The sequence below is a fragment of the Dermacentor albipictus genome, chromosome 9, assembly GCF_038994185.2.
Source record: "Dermacentor albipictus isolate Rhodes 1998 colony chromosome 9, USDA_Dalb.pri_finalv2, whole genome shotgun sequence".
NCBI lineage: Eukaryota > Metazoa > Arthropoda > Arachnida > Ixodida > Ixodidae > Dermacentor > Dermacentor albipictus.
Genome location: NC_091829.1, coordinates 100,793,119 through 100,816,818, shown reverse-complemented (window position 1 = coordinate 100,816,818; position 23,700 = coordinate 100,793,119). Strand labels below are relative to the sequence as shown.

Genomic DNA, 23,700 nt, shown 5'->3' with positions numbered 1-23,700 from the left:
ATTAGATGCTGCTTATTCATACTCCTTCCAGCACAGCTTTTCTTTGACTTCGTTGACGCTGTGTTATTTGATACACATGCTTGCACTGGCACAAGTTTATCTTCTGAAATGTCTCTTGCTCCATGGCTTATGTCCTCAACTATAAGTCATTTTGCTAGTTACTTCAACATTATGAACAGACCAGTGTGTAACGCAAGGCTAGAGCGAGGATTAGACAGGTTACGGCGCAGTCATGTCCTTCCTTCTTAACTTGGAAAGCTAGCTCCATTTGATGAAAGATAGCTTGTGCCATATGTAATTTGTCAGACATGTAAACTGTGGAGGCCTGTCTTGTGAACTCGAGCAAATTTTGATGCAAGCAAATAGTGTTCATTATGTCAGCCTGCTGCTGTGACTTAGTGGCTATGATGTTCTGCAGAGAGTGAGGTTGTGGGTTCAGCTACCAAGCCCTGTAGCCATCTTCTAATGGTGGCGGAATGCAAAATGCTCTAGTATTTAGGTTTAGGTGTATAGTAAGGGATACCAGGTTGTTAGAGTTTACCTGGACCCTTTACTACATGTTTTAAATGCCACACTTTCCTTTGGGATATGGAACTCCATCAGCAATTCTATTAGTCAATAGTTCAATCAATACTTATGTAAAGGACGTGGCCGTGTGTGTATACCCGCAGAAAAAATATTGTTTATGTGGTCAGGGATTCCTTGTCATTAGTCAAAGCTTTCGGTTCGGCAGGGTGATACCAGCAGTGGCTTGCAGAATGTCTTGCCCGGCCCGTGCACAAAGCCAATGCCTTTGTGGGTATCGTGTAGGTGGCACGGCTGGGTTCTGTGTGCCAGGCTGAGCAGCGCCTCGGGGAAGGCACCCAAGAGTGCCACCACCTGGCCGACAAGGTGTGCGAGATGGCCGAGGTCATGCGGCGCGCCGCCGAGATTGACGAGCTCGCCGGTGCCCGCCAGACAGAGACGCTCGTGCGCCTGACGACAGAGAATGCGGTATTGCGACAGCTGCTTGACATTGGTCGGCGCGCTGGTTCTGCTGGACTTGCGGACGTGGAAGTGCAGACAGACCAAGGAAGTGTAGCCAGCCCTCAATAAAAGACGTTCTTTGCTCTTGGCACTCATTGTTTCGTATCTTTGAATTGAGTCACCACTTGGGATGTGGGGCCGAGCACGTGAACTGCTACCTCTTACTGTTGGGCTACGGGACTATGATGAGATAGAAAACCTTGTCCCCATTTTATTATTATATTTTTGAAACTACTTGCCTATTGAACACTCTCTCTGAGTGTTGTATGCATTTGGAGTTAGGGTGGGGGAACATTATGGAATGTGAAATGAAGTGCAATATTTGTAGCAAGCCTGATGGTAATGCTACTCTGCAGCTGTACAGCTCCTTATGATGCGAAAGATGCAACCTCGAGCAGGCAAAAATGAGGTAAGAGATGGCTGAAGCTAGTCATGAAGTGGATCTGGTGGTGAAATCCTATCATTATTACATGGCCGACTCGAGTCCTTTCTGACAGGATGAAGAGGATGCTACATGAGCAGAGTACCTTTGATTTATAGGATGTAGATTTGGGTTTTAAAGAACGGGTATATTTTTCATGTTGCCATTCTGCATCAGCAATTTCCAAGTTGCCTCATGTGCATCGTCTTTGGACCAAGCAAACATCACCAGGCTACAGCAAAGGACGTGCTACATACAAAGGACATAGGTTGCGCAGCTGCGCATCATGGTCGTGGATTCGGTGTCTTGCAATGACGGCCATATTATGATGGGGGTGAAGTGCAAGAGCACTTCTATACAAGGGTATACATTAAAGGGCCCTTCATGAGGCCTCATTGCAAATTTTGTTTATGAGCAAATTACTGGACATCGACAAGCGAGCATTTCATCAGTCAGTCAGTCAAGAACTTTACTGAAGTCCTGAGGAGTTTCAATCCGTTGGAGATCCCACGCGGGGAACTCCTCCGGCAGAAACCGTAGGCGACACCCAAGTCGGGATGGGAACGTGGTGACGCTCCGCCAGTTCTTGGGCCCTCTGGACGGCCTTGAGTTGGAGTTTGAGGTCCAAGCTTTTGAGGGCTTCTTCCCATTCAGGCTCACTGGAGAGAGGGCCCTTTGGTAACGCGGTACATTGCCATAGCATGTGCGAGAGTGAGCAATAAAGTTCTGGGCAGTCTGGGCAATTTGCCGGGATAGCATTTCATCACAATAAATTTTCAAATTGTTTCATTATTAGAGGAGAAAGAAGGAATTGAAATGTTGTGTTGCTGTGATGCCAGGAGGCAAGCCAATGCAGACACACTCTCCTCTTGCCCAGACTAGCGTCTGCAGGTGACACTTTGTCTCTGCCTTCTCCCATATTGGAAATTATATGGTATTTGTGCATGTGTCCTTGACTCTGGTGGAATGCGGGGCACCCTTATGAGGAAGGGAGCGCGGCCTTCTGTTTTAAATTTCAGTTGTTTTTGCACCGTGTAGTCGCTTGGCACCTTGCAGGCACGATGCCCACTACATGATCTATGTGCTGTGCTTGTCAGTTGGCAATGCCCAAACTTGATGTAAGGCCTAAGAGGTCAAGGTTTATACATAGTCTCCCGATACAGTGTGTTCGATGGTGTTGCTCTTGGTTGTTGCCATCAATTGATCTCTTGGCACAAGACATTTACATTCACCTACATGGCCCATCACTCATGGCCCTTGCTAAGAGTGCATTGTTACCTTTAACCATGTGGCTTTGGGGCTGGCAGGTGTGTTTGCTGTTTTGCCTCTCTTTTCGCATGCTTCTAGCAGAAAGCACAATGAATGTGAATGACTTGTGTGTTTCAACATATGTGATCACTTGTTTATTTGCTGGACATACTGTCCAAGACTGGGGAGCCATTCCAGGGTATGGCTCAGTGACATGAAAAAAAAAGTTGTTGCCTCGCCCAAGATGTGGAGTCATTTGAACAATCAGACTTTCAGTGTTTTGCACAGTACATGTTAAGTGTCTATAATCTGTTGGCATCTAATTCCATGTGATGCTGAGCTTCGTGTGTAGCCCACCCATTCAATATGGCAGTACTTTTGTCCAGAGTCTCTGAGTGGGTGGCACGTGACTTGTCTGTAGTTGTACAAATTAGTTTTTTTGATAATAGATAAATATATCCTGTTGTTCTAGAAATTCCTGAGCACAAATTTTCAGATCGGCAGGGGGCCAAGAAGAGGTTCGCATTAGGAGAACTGAGAGTACAAGATATTGTATCGTGATCTATATTGGCCACTCTCGCTATAATTCTTCACCTGTGTGCTATGCGAGTGACAGGCAAATTAAAAACCTGCGGGACAAATTGATGACACCTCAGACCTCGCAGCATGGCTGCTTCTGATGAAAAGGCAGAGTGTGCTGGTGCAATGATTTGTTGATGCAGCCACACTCCCTTGAGAGTTATGCAAGGGAATGCAATATTGGTCCTGCACACATCCGTTGTTAATGACGCTTTTATTTTCTTGAAGTTGCACGCAGGGTAGATGTCGACAGTGTTGACTGACGATGCAGATTCTTTCGCAGATGTTTGCAGCATGATGTATTAACTGAAGAGAAGGTTTGCAGCTTAGATCCCAGACACTGCAGCATCACCCTAAAAGACTCGGAGCATTTCATATGTGTGTGTGTGGCGGTAGGCGGATTACCAAATGCAAGTATGCATGTAGAAATAAATGTAGCTGACTCTCTAGTACTATCAGATTATGTCCTTGGCAGCTGGGAAGCTGGAAGATGTCTTGTAAAAACAATGTGGTCAGGGAGGGTTGGAGAGGGAATTGAAGAAACTGTGCAATTCTTGCTTAAAGCATGGGCATGCTTTTATCTATATTTCTTTTAAATGCAGGATTTGGTGAATTGATGTGTGAGGCACATTGGAAAGAAATATATTCCTATATTTCTATGAAATGCCTAACCTAATGCAGTTCAGTTTCTCATTACTTTTTGAATCCCCTTTTCTAAATACAGTTTTCCTTAATCACATATGCATGCGTGCCAGATTTCAGCAGTATGTTCAGAGATGTATTGCTTGAGTAATGTGACAAGAGGCTATATTTCGTAGCGATGGTTTTCCTTTGTATCTATGCTCTCTATCTGTTGCACCGAATGGCTGATCCCAACAATAACAGTTGTGTAATGTTGCCTCAAGCAACAATGAAGGGCAAAGAAACAAAGAAAAGAGAATAAGTATTGTAAGACTTTCTACCAAGTTTCTTGCATCACCCCCCAAATAGGGAGAGAGAGAGAGCTGGTGAAGTTAAGCTAGGGCTCCAGGAGTGAAGGTACTGAATACATGTCTCGGTGGACATGTTGAAAGGGCTGTGTGGGGTCTTTTGGTGCAATGAGTATTAGGTTGACTTCAGGTATGACAGGAAAGTGCTGCATTCTTGCTCTGCCTTCAAACTTTAAAGTTATTTCTTGGAAAAGTGAGCGAAATTTCCTCTTTTTTTTTACTGTGCCAGTTTTCTTGTATACTGTTCTCATAAAAAAGTTATTTTTGCGGACTCTCTCTTGCCCCTAATGGAATGTAAGAGATGCAGTTGGATGCAGTAGAGTGCATCAGCAGATAATTTTTCTCAGAGTATTTAAAAATCTACAATAATGTTCTCCACACTCATGACAGTAAGACAAGCGTAAAGCACTAAGTGATGTGCATGACTGCCGAAAGCCAGCAAGCTGACGTTCACGACTCGTTACAGTAGAGCAGTGGAAAGAAAAGTGCGTTTTGAACGAGTAGGACTTGTTGTTGCCAATATCGATTCATACTGACAGGACAAGTACATCTTGGTCTTGGTGGTTTTTTAAAGGTCAATTATTGAACCGCTGCTTCCTACTAATGGCCTTCCTTGGCAGGCTTTCTCAAAAGAGAGGGAGAAGCTCTAAAGAAAGCTGGATATGTTAGCCCTGCTATGTGCAGGGCTTGGTGTGCTTCATGGGGAGATGATTTCATTGCATATACTGAATTTCCTCATAAAAAAGCTGCAGTTCTGCCAGAAAGGCGAAGCATTGATTGCAATTAAATGAACAAACACGGTGTCACGTGCACACAGGCAAGCGTGAACACATCCCACTTGTAACCATGGACTTGCTGTCGAAACGCTAGCGGGATGAAGAGCGGCAGCAGCGGCGAGTGTATTCCCCTTCATGCTGCCTCTCGCGAACTAGGCACGCCAGAAAGCAGTACACATGATGCCATCATCTATCTCGGGTCGGCTAGACTTTGAACCCAGGGCAGATTACCACTGAGATAGGATGTGTGTGGCCGCGCCACAACACAAGCAGAGATGTCCGCGATCTGGTGTAGGAAACACGCAGCCTGAATGAATAAAATATGCAATCAGCTTGCCCGTACAATTCCTGGGGGGGATGCTAAAGTCATCTATTCAAGTTGATGCACAAAAGTGGTGCTTACTGTTGATAGCAACATGCAAGTTATGTGCATAAGACCATAGCTCTCATGTCCTGTTGAGGAAGTGGGATTCGTGTCACAGATTTTACAAAGTGTGCTTTCTTGGCAATAGCATCTGACTTGGCATCACTTATGTTACAGTGTCCAGGTAAGCACTGCAGTGTAATCTTGCGGCTGTCGCACGTTGATTTTGGATGTATGACATTGATCTTATAGACAAGCTGACTTGGCACTTCAGCAAGGCATTTCCATTTGTTTTAAGTGTTGTCACATAGAATTGCCAACTGTCCAAAATTTAGTGAGACAGTCCTGAATTTAGAGTAAATGTCCCGTGCCCCAATTTAGCCCAGTTGGCACGACCAAATGTCTTGACTTTTGCTTTTTTATTTTTTGTACTTGATAACAATAAATAGACCATATTTTCATTTCATAATGCCTCGCAGCTCGTTTCTGCATTATTTTTTGTGTTCTGTTGCATTGCTATAAACATAAAAACGATAATGTTTTTCTCGTGGTTCTAGTTCTGTTGTAGGCCCTAACCCTTGTCCGTATGTCTATATGTAGTGGTAGCTGCATTAGTTGGGCCACATTACTGCACGTTTGTTGTAACTTGTCATCCCCCTCCTCCCCCACAACCCCCCTGTGCCGGCTTTGTCCGCTGGAGAGTTGGCAATGCTATTGGCACTGTCATTTTGAAGCACCACCACTGCAAGTCTGGCTTGGAAGAGCCCAAGCAAAAAACAGCTTGGGACTGGTGGGGGCACGTAAGTAGGGCACTATCCAGCACTGCTGTGTTAGTGGCACTGCCATTAGCTCAAGGTTGGGACGTGTACCACCAGCGCCAGGATGTCTGATCAGTGTACACTGGCGTCTATCACTCACTAGTGTGTGGCACTGTTGCTTCCTGGGAACTTTGTGCATGTTGTAGCAACACTCGTCCAGAATAGTCCATTAGTACTGCGTGCTAGTGTGCCTTGTGAGCACTCGTTGACATTGTGCATGTGAATTTCAGACAGAAATTGATTTAGATTGATTTAGAGAAAGAGACGGGAGGAGTCCACTTGAGAGAGTGCTTCTCTTAAGCTTAATGGAGAGGGGAAAGGGCAAGTGACAGTGAAACGATAGAGTGAGCTCTGTAACTAGCATCAGTCAGTGTGTGTGGTATGCATATTGTGTGCACGCATGTGCTAGTTAGCGAGTACTTTCACCCAAGATATGCTCATGCCAACGTGTTTCACGTAGTCCCATACAATGGGCAAAACGAGAACAAGGGGAAAGCAGGAGCCAATGTTTCGACATACAGGTGTTGAAAAAGCAAGTCCATGTGTCAAAACCTTGGCTCCTGCTTTCACCTTGTTCCTCATTTTGCTTGTCTTCAATTTCTATCCCCCACATTTCCGGTGTTTTCCATGTAGTCCCACAGGCACACAAGCATGTTGTGCCGCTGCATGAATACGCATTTGAAGCTCATGCTGAAGGGACCCTGTTGGCCAAATTAATCTGTAGCTTTCTTATGTGGTGCCCACTATAGGCCAGCTGTATGTTCTCAATGAAAATAGAAGCAATGCTTTTTTTTGACATCAACAAAGCATTGGGTGGAGCAGCAGGCTGTGGGTTATTTTGTGGCCATGATATTAATGTATGTACCCATACGTTAAGATTAGATTATCTGTGCTCAAATGCCTCTGTTTATATATATGTAAATACATGCACACATGTACAGTGAAGCTGGCACTATGTTGTGCCCACTTCGCTGTGGTGAGATGTTCATGTTCATTAGAAAACACATAGACTCGGCACTTGTGTTCAGCGGCAGTCCTCCTGCTGCGTGCAGGTACTAACTTCCTCAGCAAATAAAACCTTGCAAGCAGGTGCCATGCTACTGTAGTGAAACACTATGGTCACTTCAAGCTTCCATCATTCAGTGAACCGTTTGTCCCGGGGATTCAATACATTACTTGTGATGCAAACTGCTGCTGCAGATGCCAGAGATGTGGTTGAGGAAGCTGCCACCCCTTAAATGATATTGCGCGACATAAAAACGACACGGACGTGAAAGAAGACGACACACCAAGCGCAAAGAAAAGGGCCCGTTGAACTAGAAATGAACTTAATGAGAGCAGCATTCCGGGCAAGTTGGTAATCCATTGCTTAAATGATACTGCGCGACATAAAAACGACACGGACGTGAAAGAAGACGACACACCAAGCGCAAAGAAAAGGGCCCGTTGAACTAGAAATGAACTTAATGAGAGCAGCATTCCGGGCAAGTTGGTAATCCATTGCTTAAATGATATTGCGCGACATAAAAACGACACGGACGTGAAAGAAGACGACACACCAAGCGCAAAGAAAAGGGCCCGTTGAACTAGAAATGAACTTAATGAGAGCAGCATTCCGGGCAAGTTGGTAATCCATTGCTTAAATGATACTGCGCGACATAAAAACGACACGGACGTGAAAGAAGACGACACACCAAGCGCAAAGAAAAGGGCCCGTTGAACTAGAAATGAACTTAATGAGAGCAGCATTCCGGGCAAGTTGGTAATCCATTGCTTAAATGATATTGCGCGACATAAAAACGACACGGACGTGAAAGAAGACGACACACCAAGTGCAAAGAAAAGGGCCCGTTGAACTAGAAATGAACTTAATGAGAGCAGCATTCCGGGCAAGTTGGTAATCCATTGCTTAAATGATATTGCGCGACATAAAAACGACACGGACGTGAAAAAAGACGACACACCAAGCGCTCCAAGCGCTTTGCGCTTGGTGTGTCGTCTTCTTTCACGTCCGTGTCGTTTTTATGTCGCGCAATATCATTTAAGCAATGGATTACCAACTTGCCCGGAATGCTGCTGCCACCCCTGTTGTTCTGTTTGCATGTGTGACAAAGGGCAGGAAGGAGGGAGAGGGGTGTGCATAATGGAGGGAGGAGGAGTAGGAGAGGTATTATCTGCCAGCCGAGGAGACTTTAGGTGTTGGGTAACTCATATGCTGCTGCCATAGTAAAGAAGAGTCATGAACCCGACACAGCCCTACGCATAATTTTTGATACGCTCAAATTGACTCCTGCATACTCTGAATTAAGCATGAGAAAGTCAATGCAAAGCCATTATAGTAGCATTTTTTGTATTGTTTACTGGAGCTAGTTTTCAGCCTGCTGCTGTAACTTAGTGGTTGTCGGGTTGAGCTGCAGAGCTCAAGGTCGTGGGTATGACCCAGTCCACAGAGTCTGCATTCCAATCAGAGTTGCGGAGTAAGGCCATCCATTCTGTTCCTACCCAATTCTGGAGACTTGAAACCCTTTGTAGTTCCACTATTTTTAACTCTTCGGAATGGTGAGAGTTGGATCTTTTCCACTCCTGGAGTTGCCGAGGTGGTCCATTCCATTCATTCCATTCCAAAAGAAACACTTGCTCTGTAATTTTTTACTACTTGTGCTTGCATGCCTCTCAACAGCAACAACAAAAAACAAAACTACAACATATTTTTGCAGTCTTAATGATGTTACATATAATGTTACATACAGTTTCTTTTTTTGCACAAATAACATGCTTTGTGGCCTGTTATTTCTGGAGTGCATTGTTGCCTGTAACATCTCCAACATCTACTGTTTTTAAAAGATCAAAGCCTTTTGTAGGTTTTGATGTTGGCAAAAATTTATCTGCCTATGTGCTGTTAAAAGGGTCATGAGTCCACAAAAGAAGCATTGCATGAACACTCGTATGGTAGAGCACATGCCTGGTCAATATAGTGGACATTATTTCGCAAACAAATATCCAGGATGAGTACTCAGTGCAATTACACATGTAGTATGACTAAGTAAAGAAAGATATAAAATATTGTCACATCTGCACTATTGCTTTGCTTGTATATTGTAAAATAGCATGAACGAACATATGCTAGTGGCTTGTGTTAGAAGTAACGAATATGTGACAAAATTGCAAAATGTAAAAGTTCTTGCAATCAAAGACTCTCCAAAGCATGCCCACTTGTGGTGACAGCATGTCATGTAATCTCCTCTTTCAAAGTGCCTTCGTAGTCTTTACATAAAAAAATTCAAAGCGACAGAGCAAAGGCTCACTCTTTAGGCTTCTTGAAAACTTGTTTAAATACATTAGGTAGGCTGTATTGGGGACACAACTGCAGTGAGGGGTACATGAAACATCTTGTGCGTACTGTTGAGGGTGTATGGGAATTGGGCTACACAAATGATGTAACCAAATACACAAATGGCATTTATTCGTGCATTACAAACCTTACATGCTTAACTTATGTTATAGCTACTGGGGCTCGTATGGTCTGATCTTGCAATCGTACCCGTTCCCTATTTATGGTGGGCCCGCCATGGCCAAAGGTGGTGGTCCTGAACTGGCATCCATCTTTCTTGCTGCTTGTGTTTCTCCACGGCAGTTTTGTACCTTTCGTGACAAATGCAGAGACGCCATAGTAGAGCAAACGTCAAATTTCAGTAAAAAAAAAAAATGCACACTTGCAGGTCTTATAACTCCCGATGAACACAGGTTTGTGTTAGATGGAGTGTACTATCAATGTCAAATGAAAGTTGAACAGCGGAGCACGTGGCCCAAGCATAAGTGAAGGTATAGTGTGCGCCGTCCAGTCGTCACCATTGACAGGCGCGCACATCCAGTTTGGCTGCACTGCGCGATCCCCCTCTAGTAAGATAATTTCGCTTCTGTTCTGGTTCTTACATTTGAAAGGGGGAAAAAAAAGAAGCTAAAATAATGCAGTTTATGGCGAGTCTTGTCGCACAGATCGCCAAAACCACAAGTGCTGTTGGCGATAACAGCGGTGCGCGTGGTGCAGTTTGCACCGTCATTGCCTGCGCCGCGCGGGCGAATCTACCTTGCGATGATTCTTGTGTGTATAAATGTTCTCTTCATGGCCAGAAATAAAAGTGAGCAAGTTATAATTTTGCTTCATGGGAAAATGATGCTTAAGCTCTTCGTGGAGTAAACACATTTTCGAAGCAATGTGCCCATGTATGGTTGCATTTGGGGTGCAGTGGGCACACCGGGAGGCACCACTGCCCACTACCTGCCCAGCTTCCTGACGGGCCCGCAGACCGATGCACGGAGCCCCGCGTCAGACCGGCTTGCTACCTCAAGCCTACACACCGATGGGACGCCTCGGCCACAGCAGGCAACCCCGCTGTCCGGCCCGCCTACTCGGAGCCTGTTCGGCGAAACCAGCGTCCTCTCCTCGTCAATGGTGTGTGAAGCACATGTTGTTTCAGCAGCAATGATATAGCTGGTTTATCCGTTTTACCACGGTGGCTGTTAAGTGCTTAGAAGTGCTTCGATGGTGGCTAGGTTGGGTGGCATGATTTGATCGTATAAGTTGCACTGCTCAGAACATGCGCACGGAGACAATAACAAGCAAGCATGAAACATACAAAGCATAGCACAAGGCCTGTGCACGTGTCAGTGGTCCTGTGTGTGCTACCTAATGAGCCCAACTTATACCTTCAAGTCATAGATGTTAAGGGTTCTTTTAGCTCTCCGCACATCTGTACGTCCACCTATCTACTGCACCACTAGACGAGCTGCCTTAAACAACCTTATGTAGCGTGCTCTCATATAGTGCTTTGGAATTCACCCCAAGCAGTTGGAGTTAAACTGGAGTCCTCTACTACATCGCTTCTTACAGCCCATGAGTTGCTTCAGCATGTTAAACTCAATAAATTAATAATAAACTAGTGCTCATAGATGGCATTATTGGGGCCTCGTTAAAGCTCTCTCTGACTTAAAGCTTGGATTCTCTAGCCACCCAGCTGAGACACTGTCGTTGGTGCGCTGCATTATGATGACTAGAGACCGGAATTTTTGGGGAAAATTCCAACTTTTTTCTTTGCATCTTCATTGTGCCTATTTAATATATAAGCACGAACTATGGGTCCGGAAACATTTTGGTGGTGCCTTTATTGTGCCCATAAGGGCATGTTTCTGTGTTGGGGCCTATATTGGATTTTCAGAGCCTAAACATGCCCTTTTCTGTATTTTCCTCCTAGGACTATTTTGTTTTTAATGTTCCAATCCACTGAGGATTTTGGCCGAAGGCAGCCGATCATTGCGACGAACACTTTGCTAGTGTAAACACTGCATACTAACAGCTTTGTAGCAGACGAGACTATTTCTGTGTGAAAGGCTCAAAACACTCGGTGTGACCATGCACTGGAAGGTGACTTAGCATACTTGTGCACTCACTTCACATTTTAACTGATATCGTTTAGAAACTTGAATGCACGGGCGCCACTCTGATTTGGAATGTGGGGCTTATTTTCAATGTTCAAGAACGGTTCACCATCATTCCCAACGAATCTGTTGCCGATGGAGTTAGTTCGAAACTTCAATCTGTCTGAAACAAAAATCCCGGGTTTTCTGTGCTGAAAAAGCTGTCAAAGGTTCTGAACTGGCAAACATTCTCCAATTCCAGAGGGCATTGGATTATTAGACTTTCCGAAGTAGAAATATGTACCACTAACTTCAGTGAATGTTAAGCGTCCCGCTTTGCACACAAATCAATACTCCGTGAAAAAAGGCATGATGTGAAACTTGAAAATCTTGGAATGGTGCTCGTTTGTCACTGCTTTCACAACTTTTCCTGTAGTGTATAGTCATTTGAGATAAATCTCGTAACCTGATCAACTTGCCTCACTCTGTTTTATTGACAAAATAAAGTGTATTTCACGAAGCAGGGTTTGGTAAGCTGTATTTATAAAGCAATCGTTTGTCTTCAGATGGCACGGTGGAAGCTCTTATTAGTTAAGCCTATACATGACTGGAGGGCAGACTGGAGGACTGGAGTTAATGCGAAAGATGGCTAATTACTGTATTAGTAAATGGTTACTGGCACAGAGTGGCTGTGAAAGAGGAGAGAAAAAAATTAATGCAGTGAGATTAATGAGAGAATGAATGTGGTTAGCCGACCTGCCTGGAGAAATGGGACATGTGATTGAAAACCTCCAGAAGGAAATAGGGGAGTTACTCTGGCACACGGTGGCAATCTGTCACACAAGCATGCCATCTTTTGTAAAAATGGGGCTGTGCTGTTAAAGCCTGTTTTGTAAGCACCTGTCGTGTCCAGGAACTAGAACGCTACACTCTGACGGCAGGCAGTTGCTGCACCTAGTTCGGGCAGAAGAGTGTGTCTGCGAGGCTGGGGCTGGTCATAGACATTTGATGGACTCAACACAACTGCAGATGTATGAACCTGGGCTACGAATGCGAAATGTGTAGCTGTTTGTAAACAACATGCCAAAACACGCATGGTGCCAGGAGCGTTGATTTCTCTTGTTGATTGCCCAGAGGAAGGCAGAGCTGTAGGCAAACTACAAGGCACTGTATATGAGTTCGTGATGCCATCTGAAGTCCATCGTGTTACTGTAAGCTCGTGAATTGACTTGTTTTGCTAATTTTCAGTGTCTGTTTTCTTCGAGAGTGGGATGAAAACACATCGGGCATTATCACAAGCAGAATGGGCAACTTCATCCGCTTTGTCCTTACTGATGATGCCCGAACGACCAATGATTACCTAAAGATTTTACAAATCCAACACACATTTTGGAATCTGTTTGAAGGGAAGCATTCCTGAAGGGGTTAACGAAATTTTAGCGTCCTTGGCGTAAAAGAAATGAGCATGCACACATGTGCCCTCGCGTACCCATGCTACACAATGTGGCAACTCTCTTATTGGCTTGTATTTATTAATTTCTTCTTATTTATTTTAAATGTACCACCCACTTCTTTGCTGATCCGCGCTCTGTGGGTAATGTCCCGTAGTACGGAAATTATCATTGACATTGCTGCGATCATCGCAAAGAGGTAGTCAGAATTGGCACAATATAAGTATATGTGTGATTGTGGCCTAATGGTTAGGAAAGTAGTCATAGAACGCTTAGAAAGGTTTGCTTTAATAATGATTGTGCTCTTGATATTGTGTATTTCTTGCAACAAGGATAGCTGAGTATCATTTGCTTTATCATTGAGTAATTCCACAGAAAACAAGGCCAGTAGCCTGGACACCAAATGGATTGTAAAGATGGTAGCGTCCTGCATGTGAGCTATTCTGCCAGACAGCAGCGCACAGTCAGTTAGAAGCCATGGTCAGGAAAGTACTGGAGGGTTTGCAAAGAAAACTTCGCTTTAAAAGTATATTGTTAGCATTTCTTTATTGCACAAGGGTAAATGTGCCTCTGAGGTTGTGGCTTGGCCCACCTCTCAAGTAGCATCGTACATTTTGCTTTGCATCTGAGATAAGCATAAGCACAGCCCTCACTCATCCGACAGAGCACATTTGCTAATGCACCCACATGTCAGTGTTTCCAGCATCGCGACTATGGCATCTTCAGTTAAATCGTTGTTGGATTAGACAGCTTTGGATGTGAGCTTTTAAAATCTAGCCGTGCTTTAATGATGTTGTGATGCATTTGTGCATCACAGTGTTGGCTGTTTTGGTGTTTTCGGTGTTCGCTGTTTCGGCAATACATAGGTTTGCCTTGCTTTCTTTTTTTAGACGCAAGACAGCTTCTGTCAAAGTCCTTCAGGTAAGTGATGTGCCTAACTTTACTATCAACTCAATTTTTCACATTCACTTCGTTCTTTCTCGGTGGCAACAAGGAACCGTAAGGGGAACATTTAATCTAGTGAGCATTTGTGCGCTGGTGTGGCTTTAGGTGAATTTGAATATTGTATAAAAGAGTCAAATTTCCCTCTAAAATAACTCACTCTCGGCTGACTTAAATTTGCCTGCTTTCTTTTTTTAAGATCTAGTTATTGAACTCCATGCAAGAAGATAAGTGCTGGCAGCTTCTCCTTAGAGCGCCGTTTCTAGGAAAGAATGGAGGGGCCAGTGTGGTGTTTCTGTAATGTCCTGTGTATTCCATAAGCATTATTTATCTATGCAGCCTGTCACTGCATTCCAGAAATAAGCAGATTTAGGTAATCGCTACTGTGGCAACCACATGGCAGCCACTTTGATAGTACTGGCTCCTTCTGGTGGTGCATCTGCAATTGCTCATACACAAGGTGTCGCCGCATGATTTCAAGCACAAAAAATAAAAAAAAGAATGCCATTTAGAACATGTTGCTATAACCTGAATGCAATGCCAATTAGAAGTCTGCTGCAGAACTAATCCATATGTGGGAAGTATGTTAGAAAAAGACAGCACTCGAAGGTGAACGTCTATGCGCTTTCTGGTGATGTCGGCTATAATCTTGTAGTAGCTTTCCTTGTTTCACTGTTGACCCTGTGGTACTTTATGCATTTCACCACTAAAGCAACAATATTGGATCATCCTGAATGCTAGTGTTGTGTTTCATTAGTAGCTGACAGTTTTCCCATAGTAGCGCATTTTGTTTAGACTCGCCAAATCCTATAGTTCCCTCCTATTTAGAAAGAAAGTTGCTCCTTTGTGACAGTGAAAGCACAGGAATGATTACCTGAAGGGGGGGCGGGGCAGCTAAGTCAATTATACTGATCCATTCTTTTGCGAAAAAATAATGTGCACTGGTGCATTTCATTTAACTGTCCAATTGGGACTAAAGTGATTACTTTCATAAAGTCGGTGACTGCGTACGAGCTGTTATTTTTTCGTCTATGCCAGGTGTGCTGCACGAATCCAACACGGCCAACGTCTCTGGGCAGCTAGACACACTGTTCAGTCCCGGGTGAGTGAGTCTAGGGTATTAAGTGAGATTTAACGCTGTGTGGCACCTGTTTTAGTGGTTTTTGTGCTTTCAGGTATGGCTGCAAGGTTCGACAGAGCAAGACTCTATTTTCAAGTTGAGCAGTTGCCACAGCAGCAGAATTGCAACATTTAAATGCTACAGCATCTTCACGTTCTTTTCTATGCAAGAAGGCTTGCCTTTACATGAAGGCGTGATTTGTGTCAAGGCTTCCCCTGACTGAGCCGTCTTGTCGTTCACACCTAATTCTGACGGAAGAAAGGACTGAGTACTGCGTGCCATCTACTGTGTCTTAGAAGCCTGTAGATAGAATGCTATCTGGGACCCCCTCTGGATCCATCAGTGCTTCAATGTAGAGCTAAATAATTGGAAGTAGCAACTATGGTTCTGGACCATGTACTGGGAAAACGCCTGATTAGTATCCTCGCAAGTACAACATCAGCACTACTTGTACACCGTGCGAATAAAGTCAGGCAGGTGTCTAATAAAGGAAAGTTAGTCTGCAGCTCTTCACAGCAACATAGATCTTCTAAGTGTCTGCTAACGAAAATTTTATTGGAAATTGACTTCAAAATTTGCTGTCTGATAAGTGCATAATTTTGCTGCTGAAAAAGCCTAAGGTCAGCAAGATGTGGCAGAAAACTTAACAAGTTGGCAACAATGCAATAAACTGCGACATTTACTGTTGTTGCCCTGTTTTTGCTAATTTGTGGTTTTTCACTTTCTGTGCAGGGATCAGACGTACTCCCCAGGCTGCTCCGATGAAACTTGGGTTACCGTTTTTGGGTACGTATCTTCGGGACACAAGCAGTGCCTGTGGCCGGTCTGTGCACATTGGTTTGCATGAAGCTCCTTTGAATGCACTACCATGTGTGAGTGACACAATACTAGTTATACTAGATATCTTGCAGCAGTAGATGTGCAAATACTCAAGCAATAGACTGAAAGCTAAGTGGTTGTGCAGCTTCAGTAGAGGCTGTGAAATGTCAGAGTGTTGCAGTAGTGGTAACATACCACCATGGCAAATGAAATAAACATGTCGGGTCTAATTAGAATGAATTATTTCATTTCTTTTTTGATCACTTCATGTAATTTCAGCATGATATCATCTTGTAAATCTTATTTGGGACCTGTACTATCTTAGGCAACTTAATGAGTAGCAGTGTGAGATAGTTCTGTTTAATTATTTTTATAAAAGGGTTTCTGCTTTATAATTTCCTGTTTTGTATTGCACTTATCCACAGTGCACTGGTATTCATGCAGTAGTCCGAAATTCTTATCCTTTACAGTAGATCCAGGTTTGAGAACAGCAATTCTTGAACACTGACCTGCATATAAATTCATCCCATTGTTCCTGGTGTTTCTCTAGTACACAGAAAAAAATGTGGAAACTCTGCTGACTTGGCTAAATTGTTGCAGGTTTCCACCATCTGCTAGTTCGTATTTTCTGCAGCAGTTCTCTCAGTATGGCACCATTGTCAAGTACAAGGTGAGTGCTCAGAAAGTGGACTTAACTGGGTGCCTTCGATTTGCTGTCCCGCACTGCCCAGGACTGCCTGAGGTGCTGCTTTCGGTCAACGGGTGTTGCAGTCCACAGCTTCTTGGGCAGTTCTGGACAGTCTAAGATGACAAATTGAAGAGCCTCCTTAATGGCTTTGTGGTGGGACCTAGTGGCATGTGACAAGTGTCAATCATGGGGGGAAAGCGTGCCCCTTGCGTCATAAAACACCACATATCATCATATCATCAACATATCAGCCCCTGAACGTGTCCACGGGAGGCAAGTTCAGGCTCCTGATCCCTTCTTTCTAGGTAGCCTAAGATACCTGGAAACGGTATCTGGATAGGAAATAACGCTGATTATTGTTATGTGGCAAAGGTACACGCGAAAGGGTGTACGTTATTAAGAAAGTGCACTCTTAATAATGCCAACACTCTTAAGGCACATATCTTGTCCCCAAATAATAATTGTCATCTGTCCGACTTGCGTTTGCTTTCTTGGAAACTCTTTGCCTGCTACTTTCCTGCCAAGAATGCTATGCTGCACTGATAATGTGCCATTTCTGATCTGGAGGTACCGAGCACACATTATTAAAGAAAGGAAAAGCCCGCTAGATATAGGACGATTATTGTTTGGGGACAGCACAAACCCAAAAGGGTGCAAACTTCTTTTGAGAGTGTAGGTATTTCTTAAAATCTGTGTACTGTTGTAACAGCTATGGGTAGTTGCTTGTATCCTTACTTGCTTGAGGTAGTGATAAGCCAGCACTAAGGCCAAAGAAGTTAAGTGATGCCAGTGCCACGAAGTAAAGACAATAGAAAAGAGGAAGCCAATGCCATGATTACCTAAATTGGAAAGTTAGGACTTTGCGGAGGAAAAGGGTGTTCTAGGCTGTAGACAGACTTAGCCTCGCAAGACATGCTGGCAATCGCTCCGCCCGAGCGCCTCCTGCCACAGTGGAGTACGTGAAGTGTCTTGTGTGGATGTTTGGGCGCCAGGGTGACATAACCAAATACTAGACATGTTACATTTGTTCATGCATTATGAAACTTATGTGCCTAACTTGTGACACAGCTGTTGGGAGTCCTATGGTCTAATCTTGAAATTGTGCTTGCTTCCTGTTCGTAGCAGGTGCGTAGCCAGGATTTATCTTGGGGAGGGGGGGTCTAAGGTTTCAATATTTTCTGTTAAGTTTCCCATTCTTGGTGCATAATAATACTTTTGAGCAGGCCCTTGGTCTGCCTGAAGATGTCTGTCATCCTGTATTTGTCTGCTGTGGGCATTCGAAGGGTATGCACCTTTGTTCGTAGGCGACATGCCTGGCTTAAGGGAAATGGGTGCCGGCCAGAAAAAATTTGGGGTGGGGGGAGACTTAAGTCTGGCAGAACCCCCCCCCCCCCCTGGATATGCCACTGATTCGTAGAGAGCCCGCCATGGTCAAGGGTGGTCAAAGTTGGTGGGTGCGAAACGGCAGATACCTCATTCTTGCTGCCCAAGTCTATTCACATCATTTCTGGACCCTAGTTACGTGGCAGGAAATCGTATTATTCGTTGCCGAGTTCCAAATTTATCAAAATGAATTGTTTCCTCATTCAGATCTGCTTTGTTTATTGCCCGATTATTCGGAAAATTCTGCGGCCCCTTTCCCTATAAGAAAAATCGATCGGCGACTGTACTTATTTGAATAAAAGGTCAAATTTCCAACGAAATTTCGATATAACGAAGCAAACTGCCGATTTTACCGACTTCGTTATATCGAGGTTTATTTGTACACGTGTACTATGGCTGAGTGAGCTTTCTCGATTGAACGTGGCCACTCTCGCTCGGATCGACAGACGTACAGTTGCCTCGTTAATTCGGATTTCACATGACCGAAAAAAACTTGCGAATGTCGAATTATCAAGTGTATCAAGAAAGAAACAAACGCTTACTACGTCAGCACGCTTTTATTTACTGAATGAATCGGCAGATCCTGTTTCTACTTCGCACAAAAGCAGTGCGGAAGCTACAATTCTCGTCATCTCATGACTGATTGGCGCTCGCATCGGTGAAGGCCTCGCGACTTCCTTCGCAGCACGGCCGCGGCGCAAGCCCTCATCTGAGACTCGCTTTTGACTACCGTGCGCACATCCCGCACACATCGTGGACAGCTTTTCATCGAGTAAAAAATTACAGTGACGTTTCACTTCGTGAACGCGGGTTACGCGCAAGCACATGGGTGCCATTCATATATAATTGCGTTGTATGGGCACTCCAGGCGTATTTCTGCCGTCGTCGTCGCTTCGATGTTCCGTATAAAGTCCAAGGGCGATAACATCGTCCTCGCGCGCCGTATGTTGTACGTGCGAGTGAAAGCCGCGGCTCAGTCTCTCGTGCACAAAAGGCAAAAGCGGGGAGGAAGCCCGCCGTCTTCCGTCGCGCGCACGGCAGCGGGGGGGGGGGGAGGGGGGCTTTCTACTGCCGCGGCTGCTGCGTATGGCGCAGCCGCCCGTGCCCTATTTTGAAAGCGATCTGTGATGGGAGAGAGTGCGTGCCTAGTGCTGATAGCTTCGTGTGTGCTGTGTTTTCACCGCTTAGTTCCCGTTTAAGCGAGAGGCAGCACGAAGGTCAGTTCGCTCGCGGCTGCTGCCGCATTTCCTCACTCCAGCGTGTTGGCAGTGAGTTTGCGGTCATCGAGTAAGATATGTGTTTATGTTTGCTTTTGCGCGCGTGACGTCATGCTTGTTAACTTAGTAAGCGAATGCTTACAAGTTTATACGTCCGATGAAGCTGCTATGCTTACTTCATATAGCGCTCTACTAATTTGCTAATGCTTCGCCTTTTGGGTGAAACTGCGACTTTTTTAAAAAGTGGTTTAGTAGTTGCCGCCATAGAAACAGAGGAATGGTGTGAAGCAATGGCCCGAGAGGGCGAGCTGCTTTCCCCGCACCGATGCGATCTCCCATTCTCTCGACCAGTGCCGACCGACGGAATTCCTTTTCGGCCTCCTCCTGTATAGGAGCTGATGGCACACCTCCTACTCGTTGTAACTGTACCCGCCGCCGCGAGCGCTACCTCCTTTTTTTCTTCTCTTGTTGCGCGGCGCATTTTTGGAGGTGGTGCCACGTGGGCCTTGCTGTGTCCTCTTGGTTTTACGGCAATCCCCCCGAGTTGTCCCCATTGCTGCTGCTTGGCTGTTGGTGCTCTGTAGGTGCCTTACATATGACGAGAATCGCCATTGCGCTAGGTGTCATTCGCTCGCCGCCGAAGTCAACGGCCCAAGTGGCTTCTTCGAGGATGAGAGCACGCGGGCCTTTGTTTGATTTTTCAGCCGTGTTTTCAGCATGCGCCAATGTAGCTTTGCAATGCTGTGAAAAAAAAAAAATCACCCGTTGCGTGGTCTACACGCCGCATTTGTCTTTTTACGCTGTCCAGACCTTGTGAGAGGGCCCTTTAAAGGCCCACTAAAGGAAAATATTAAGTCGAGCTAGATCGATAGATTATACGACTAGAAATTTATCGTCGTTTGCTGTGTGCCGATATATCACTATTGCATAGAAAATTGCCGCCGAAGGTCGGGCTGCTGTTAATTTTGAACCGCCCGCGCCAATGCGGACGAGCTGATGTAGTCTCCACATGACTCCCGCTGTGCCGCATTGTGTGAATCAGCCAGTGCGGACGTCATATGAGAAGTGTAGTCCACAATAAGTGGTGCCGCTCCGATTTTCCTCCTATGTTGCTTTCTCGCTCACAGAACCTCTGTTCTCGCTACGAATGACCAATTTGTTAATTACAGAAGTCTAAATCTTTCACTCTAGCTCGACTTGATATTTTCTTTTAGTGTCCCCTTTAATGTCATTACGAGCACCATTGCACTATCGTAGCGAAATGGTTGTCGTGTCTGTTAATGTGTTGTAGCTGCCGCTTTCACTGCGTTGCACCTTAAACGAGGCTGCAATGTGTTAATCCATGGCTCAGGTGAGCTCCGAGGGCAACTGGATGCACCTGTGCTACCAATCTCGACTGCAAGCCAAGAAGGCGCTGAGCAAGAACGGCAAGGTTTTCGGAGCGCACACCATGGTCGGCGTCAAGGCCTGCGGGCTGCCCGACCAGCCGGGCCAGGCGTCGTCGTCCAAGGAGAACACGGCCACCATCGAGGCCCGGCCGCTGGTGCAGGCCTACCGAGCTTCGGCCAGCAGGCGCCAGGTGACGCTACCGGAGACGCCCACACCACGCCGCGACACCACGGTGGCGTCGCGAGCGCTGGAATATCTCTTCGGGTGGTAGCGGCACCGCCACCTTCGCCACGGCTGTTGCTCTTCACTGCTGGAATTAAAGCGGCAACCTTTCCCAACGGGTTGTTTTTTAGTTTTTAGTCTTGTCCGTTTCATTCTTTTGTACAAACATTCGAGAAACGAAGGAGGAACGGTGAAGTTGAATCACGTTCCACGAATTATAACTTAGCTCAGTAAGACGTAAACGAGAGGACATATTCTGGAACGATCACTTTCGGCGATACTATCGCCTCGGCCATCAGGCGCGCACTGATTGGCTGGTTGAGCGTACGTCACGCGAAGGCAATAGTATCGCTGAAAGTGACGGTTCGAGAATACGTCCCCATAGATTGGCAGCTTGTGGAAGTTTTTGTGCCATAGTCATTACCTTGTAGAAAACGAATTGTTTATGAAGTTCAACTGGCTGCAGCTGACTTAATCTCTGTAGTATCTTTTGTTGCTCTGCACGCCTTTTCTTTGGCACTTTCTAAAGGTGCTCTAGCCCACAGTTTCTTTTTGCCACTAAAGAATTGCAACGTCTTGTCATCACCAAAAGGAATGGTTTCAGGCAGTAGCATTGACACCAATGCCCTGACAAAAATATCAGACGGCGGGTATTTTTACTTGGCACCTCCAGAGCGGTTGCATTGAGAGACTGCTGAAACGTTGTACAGTTAAACCTCGATATAACGAAATTCGCAATGTAACAATAACTTTTTTGTATCTTATCCGTAGAACACCATGCATTTAGAAGTTCAACATTAAATGTGTTACAGACGATTTCAATACAGCGAAGTTAGACTGCCGCCGCGAAGGAATACCAAGGTAAAAAGATGGAGCCCGTCTCACTACGGCTCGACGGTAACGCATTTAGCACTCAATCGATATAGCGACACACTGCCGAAACGAATTATTCCTCTTTTGCGCTTTCCTAAGAACACTCGGCGCCTTCTAGCGCCGCCGCCGCGAAGGGTGCGCGTTGCCTCCGACTAAAGTCCCTCCCTCCGACATGCATGGCGCGCCGATGCGTGCGAATGCTATGAAACGCGTCATGAGAGAACCGGGCTCTAGCTCTTCTTTCCGGAGACGTTGCGCCGTCTGGCGGCACTGCAGAGAAGTCCGCACGTGGCCTCCGAGACTAGAAGCTTGATGCGGCGGTGCCAGCGAACGCTGAGAATTCTTCCCTCGCTGAGCTGCGCATTCGGTAGCAATGCTCAGCGACTCAAGTTGATTCATTGAAGAGCGGCATGTGCCTATTGCGTTCACGGCGCAGCCTGTTAACGCGTCTGGATGCTGTCCTTGAGGAACCCTTGTAACATGAGCTAGATTCCGCTCAGCATCGACTAAATTTAAGGGATATTTTTTCCTCATTGTAGAGCGGCACTTTCACAGTGCCACATAACTAGTTACCCAACTTGGCGTCAAAGGTGTTCGTTGAAAACCAGCACGGGCCGTGAGGCTCCGCACATACTTACGCCATGCCATGCTGTATGCCATGATGTTATATGATGGCTATATATTGCTACGCTATTCTATCACTGAAGTTGTTCATACCAGTTCCTACATTCATGACTAAATTATTCCTCAATTTTATGGCAATGACAGCTCATAAACAAGTGTCATATAAAATGTAACGCTCACAGCGCGTGAATTTTATCTTAAATCTCAGATTATTAAATACTAAAATCGCAAAACAATATAGCACAGGTCAAACCTGAAAGCGACGTCATTTTACTGGCGCGGCTTCTTACTTGCAGCGTAGTGGCGCCTATGCGTTGTCATTAGAGGTCGCACACAGTGCGGTAAGCCTTTTAATGGTGCTAGAAATTGTGGCGCACCCGTATAGTCGTACGCACGCATAGTTGGAACAACGTTCGAGAAGTTCACGCGCAACGCTAAATCTTGCTATCGCAGTCAGTGCTCCATCCGTCAGGCGAAACTGCAATTTTTTTACAAGCACACTGAAGTCTATTGAAGGACACAAGCACACACTCTTACACTCTAAGAAAAGTATGCACCCTTTGGGGTGTATATTTGCCACTCAAGGATAATCGTCATCTGTATTGTCCGCATTTCCTTCCTTTAACGCTGCGAGCCCGGTACTTTCTAGTAACGAACGGCACGCGCTTGACAGCATGACATAGCATTGCCGACAGGAAAGTAGCGGGCGCGGCGTTTTCAAGAATGGAAACGCAAGCAAGGCAGGTGACGATTATTGTTGCGTGGCAGAGATGCGCCCCAAAGGGTGGAAACTTGTTTAGAGTGTAGACAAAGGTACACTCTTTGGGGTGTATACCTGCCATACAGCGATAATCGTCGTCTGCCTTGCTTGCGTTTCCGTTTTACAAGGACTTCACTATCCACTGACACCACAATATTGCGGCGACGAAACAACACTACTGCCATCTGAAATCCGAGAGTGGATCCATGTGGCGCCAATCCCCCGTCACATGCACCCAGTCCATCATGCGGCTCGGAGACGCGCGCGGGCAGCCACCTTACTAAGGCGGCTAAGCGATCCGGATGCTTACTTTACAGACGCGAGTTCGTATCACAAGAATCAGAGCCACCCTCAATACATTTGCAGCAGTCGTGACTAGCCAAGGACGAACAACTGCAGCAGCATCCAAACACACGAGATCGGTTGCAACGGCCGAAGCTGTGGCCATATCCCTGGCCATACGCGCCGCGGAAGCTAAGGGCCAATCGGCCTATGTGCTGACAGACTCGCAGGACGCCTGCCGCCTCTTCCTTGGGGGGGCTTTACCGGGCTGCGTCTTCCGCATCCTAGGAACAG

At 45.6% G+C, this 23,700-nt stretch overlaps 1 protein-coding gene across 5 annotated transcripts in view; it reads left to right on the top strand.

The window, feature by feature from the left end:
* Positions 1 to 21,004, top strand: part of Nup35 (Nucleoporin 35kDa) — a 29,387-nt gene extending 8,383 nt beyond the window's left edge. For all 5 annotated transcript variants that reach the window (XM_070525106.1, XM_070525108.1, XM_070525104.1 and 2 more), the window contains exons 3-8: positions 10,469 to 10,674; positions 13,978 to 14,008; positions 15,068 to 15,131; positions 15,882 to 15,935; positions 16,569 to 16,638; positions 20,608 to 21,004. In XM_070525106.1, the coding sequence (XP_070381207.1) occupies positions 10,469 to 10,674; positions 13,978 to 14,008; positions 15,068 to 15,131; positions 15,882 to 15,935; positions 16,569 to 16,638; positions 20,608 to 20,916 (734 nt within the window). In that variant the 3' untranslated portion in view covers positions 20,917 to 21,004. The remainder of the gene's footprint in view (positions 1 to 10,468; positions 10,675 to 13,977; positions 14,009 to 15,067; positions 15,132 to 15,881; positions 15,936 to 16,568; positions 16,639 to 20,607) is intronic.
* Positions 21,005 to 23,700: the final 2,696 nt, after the last annotated feature.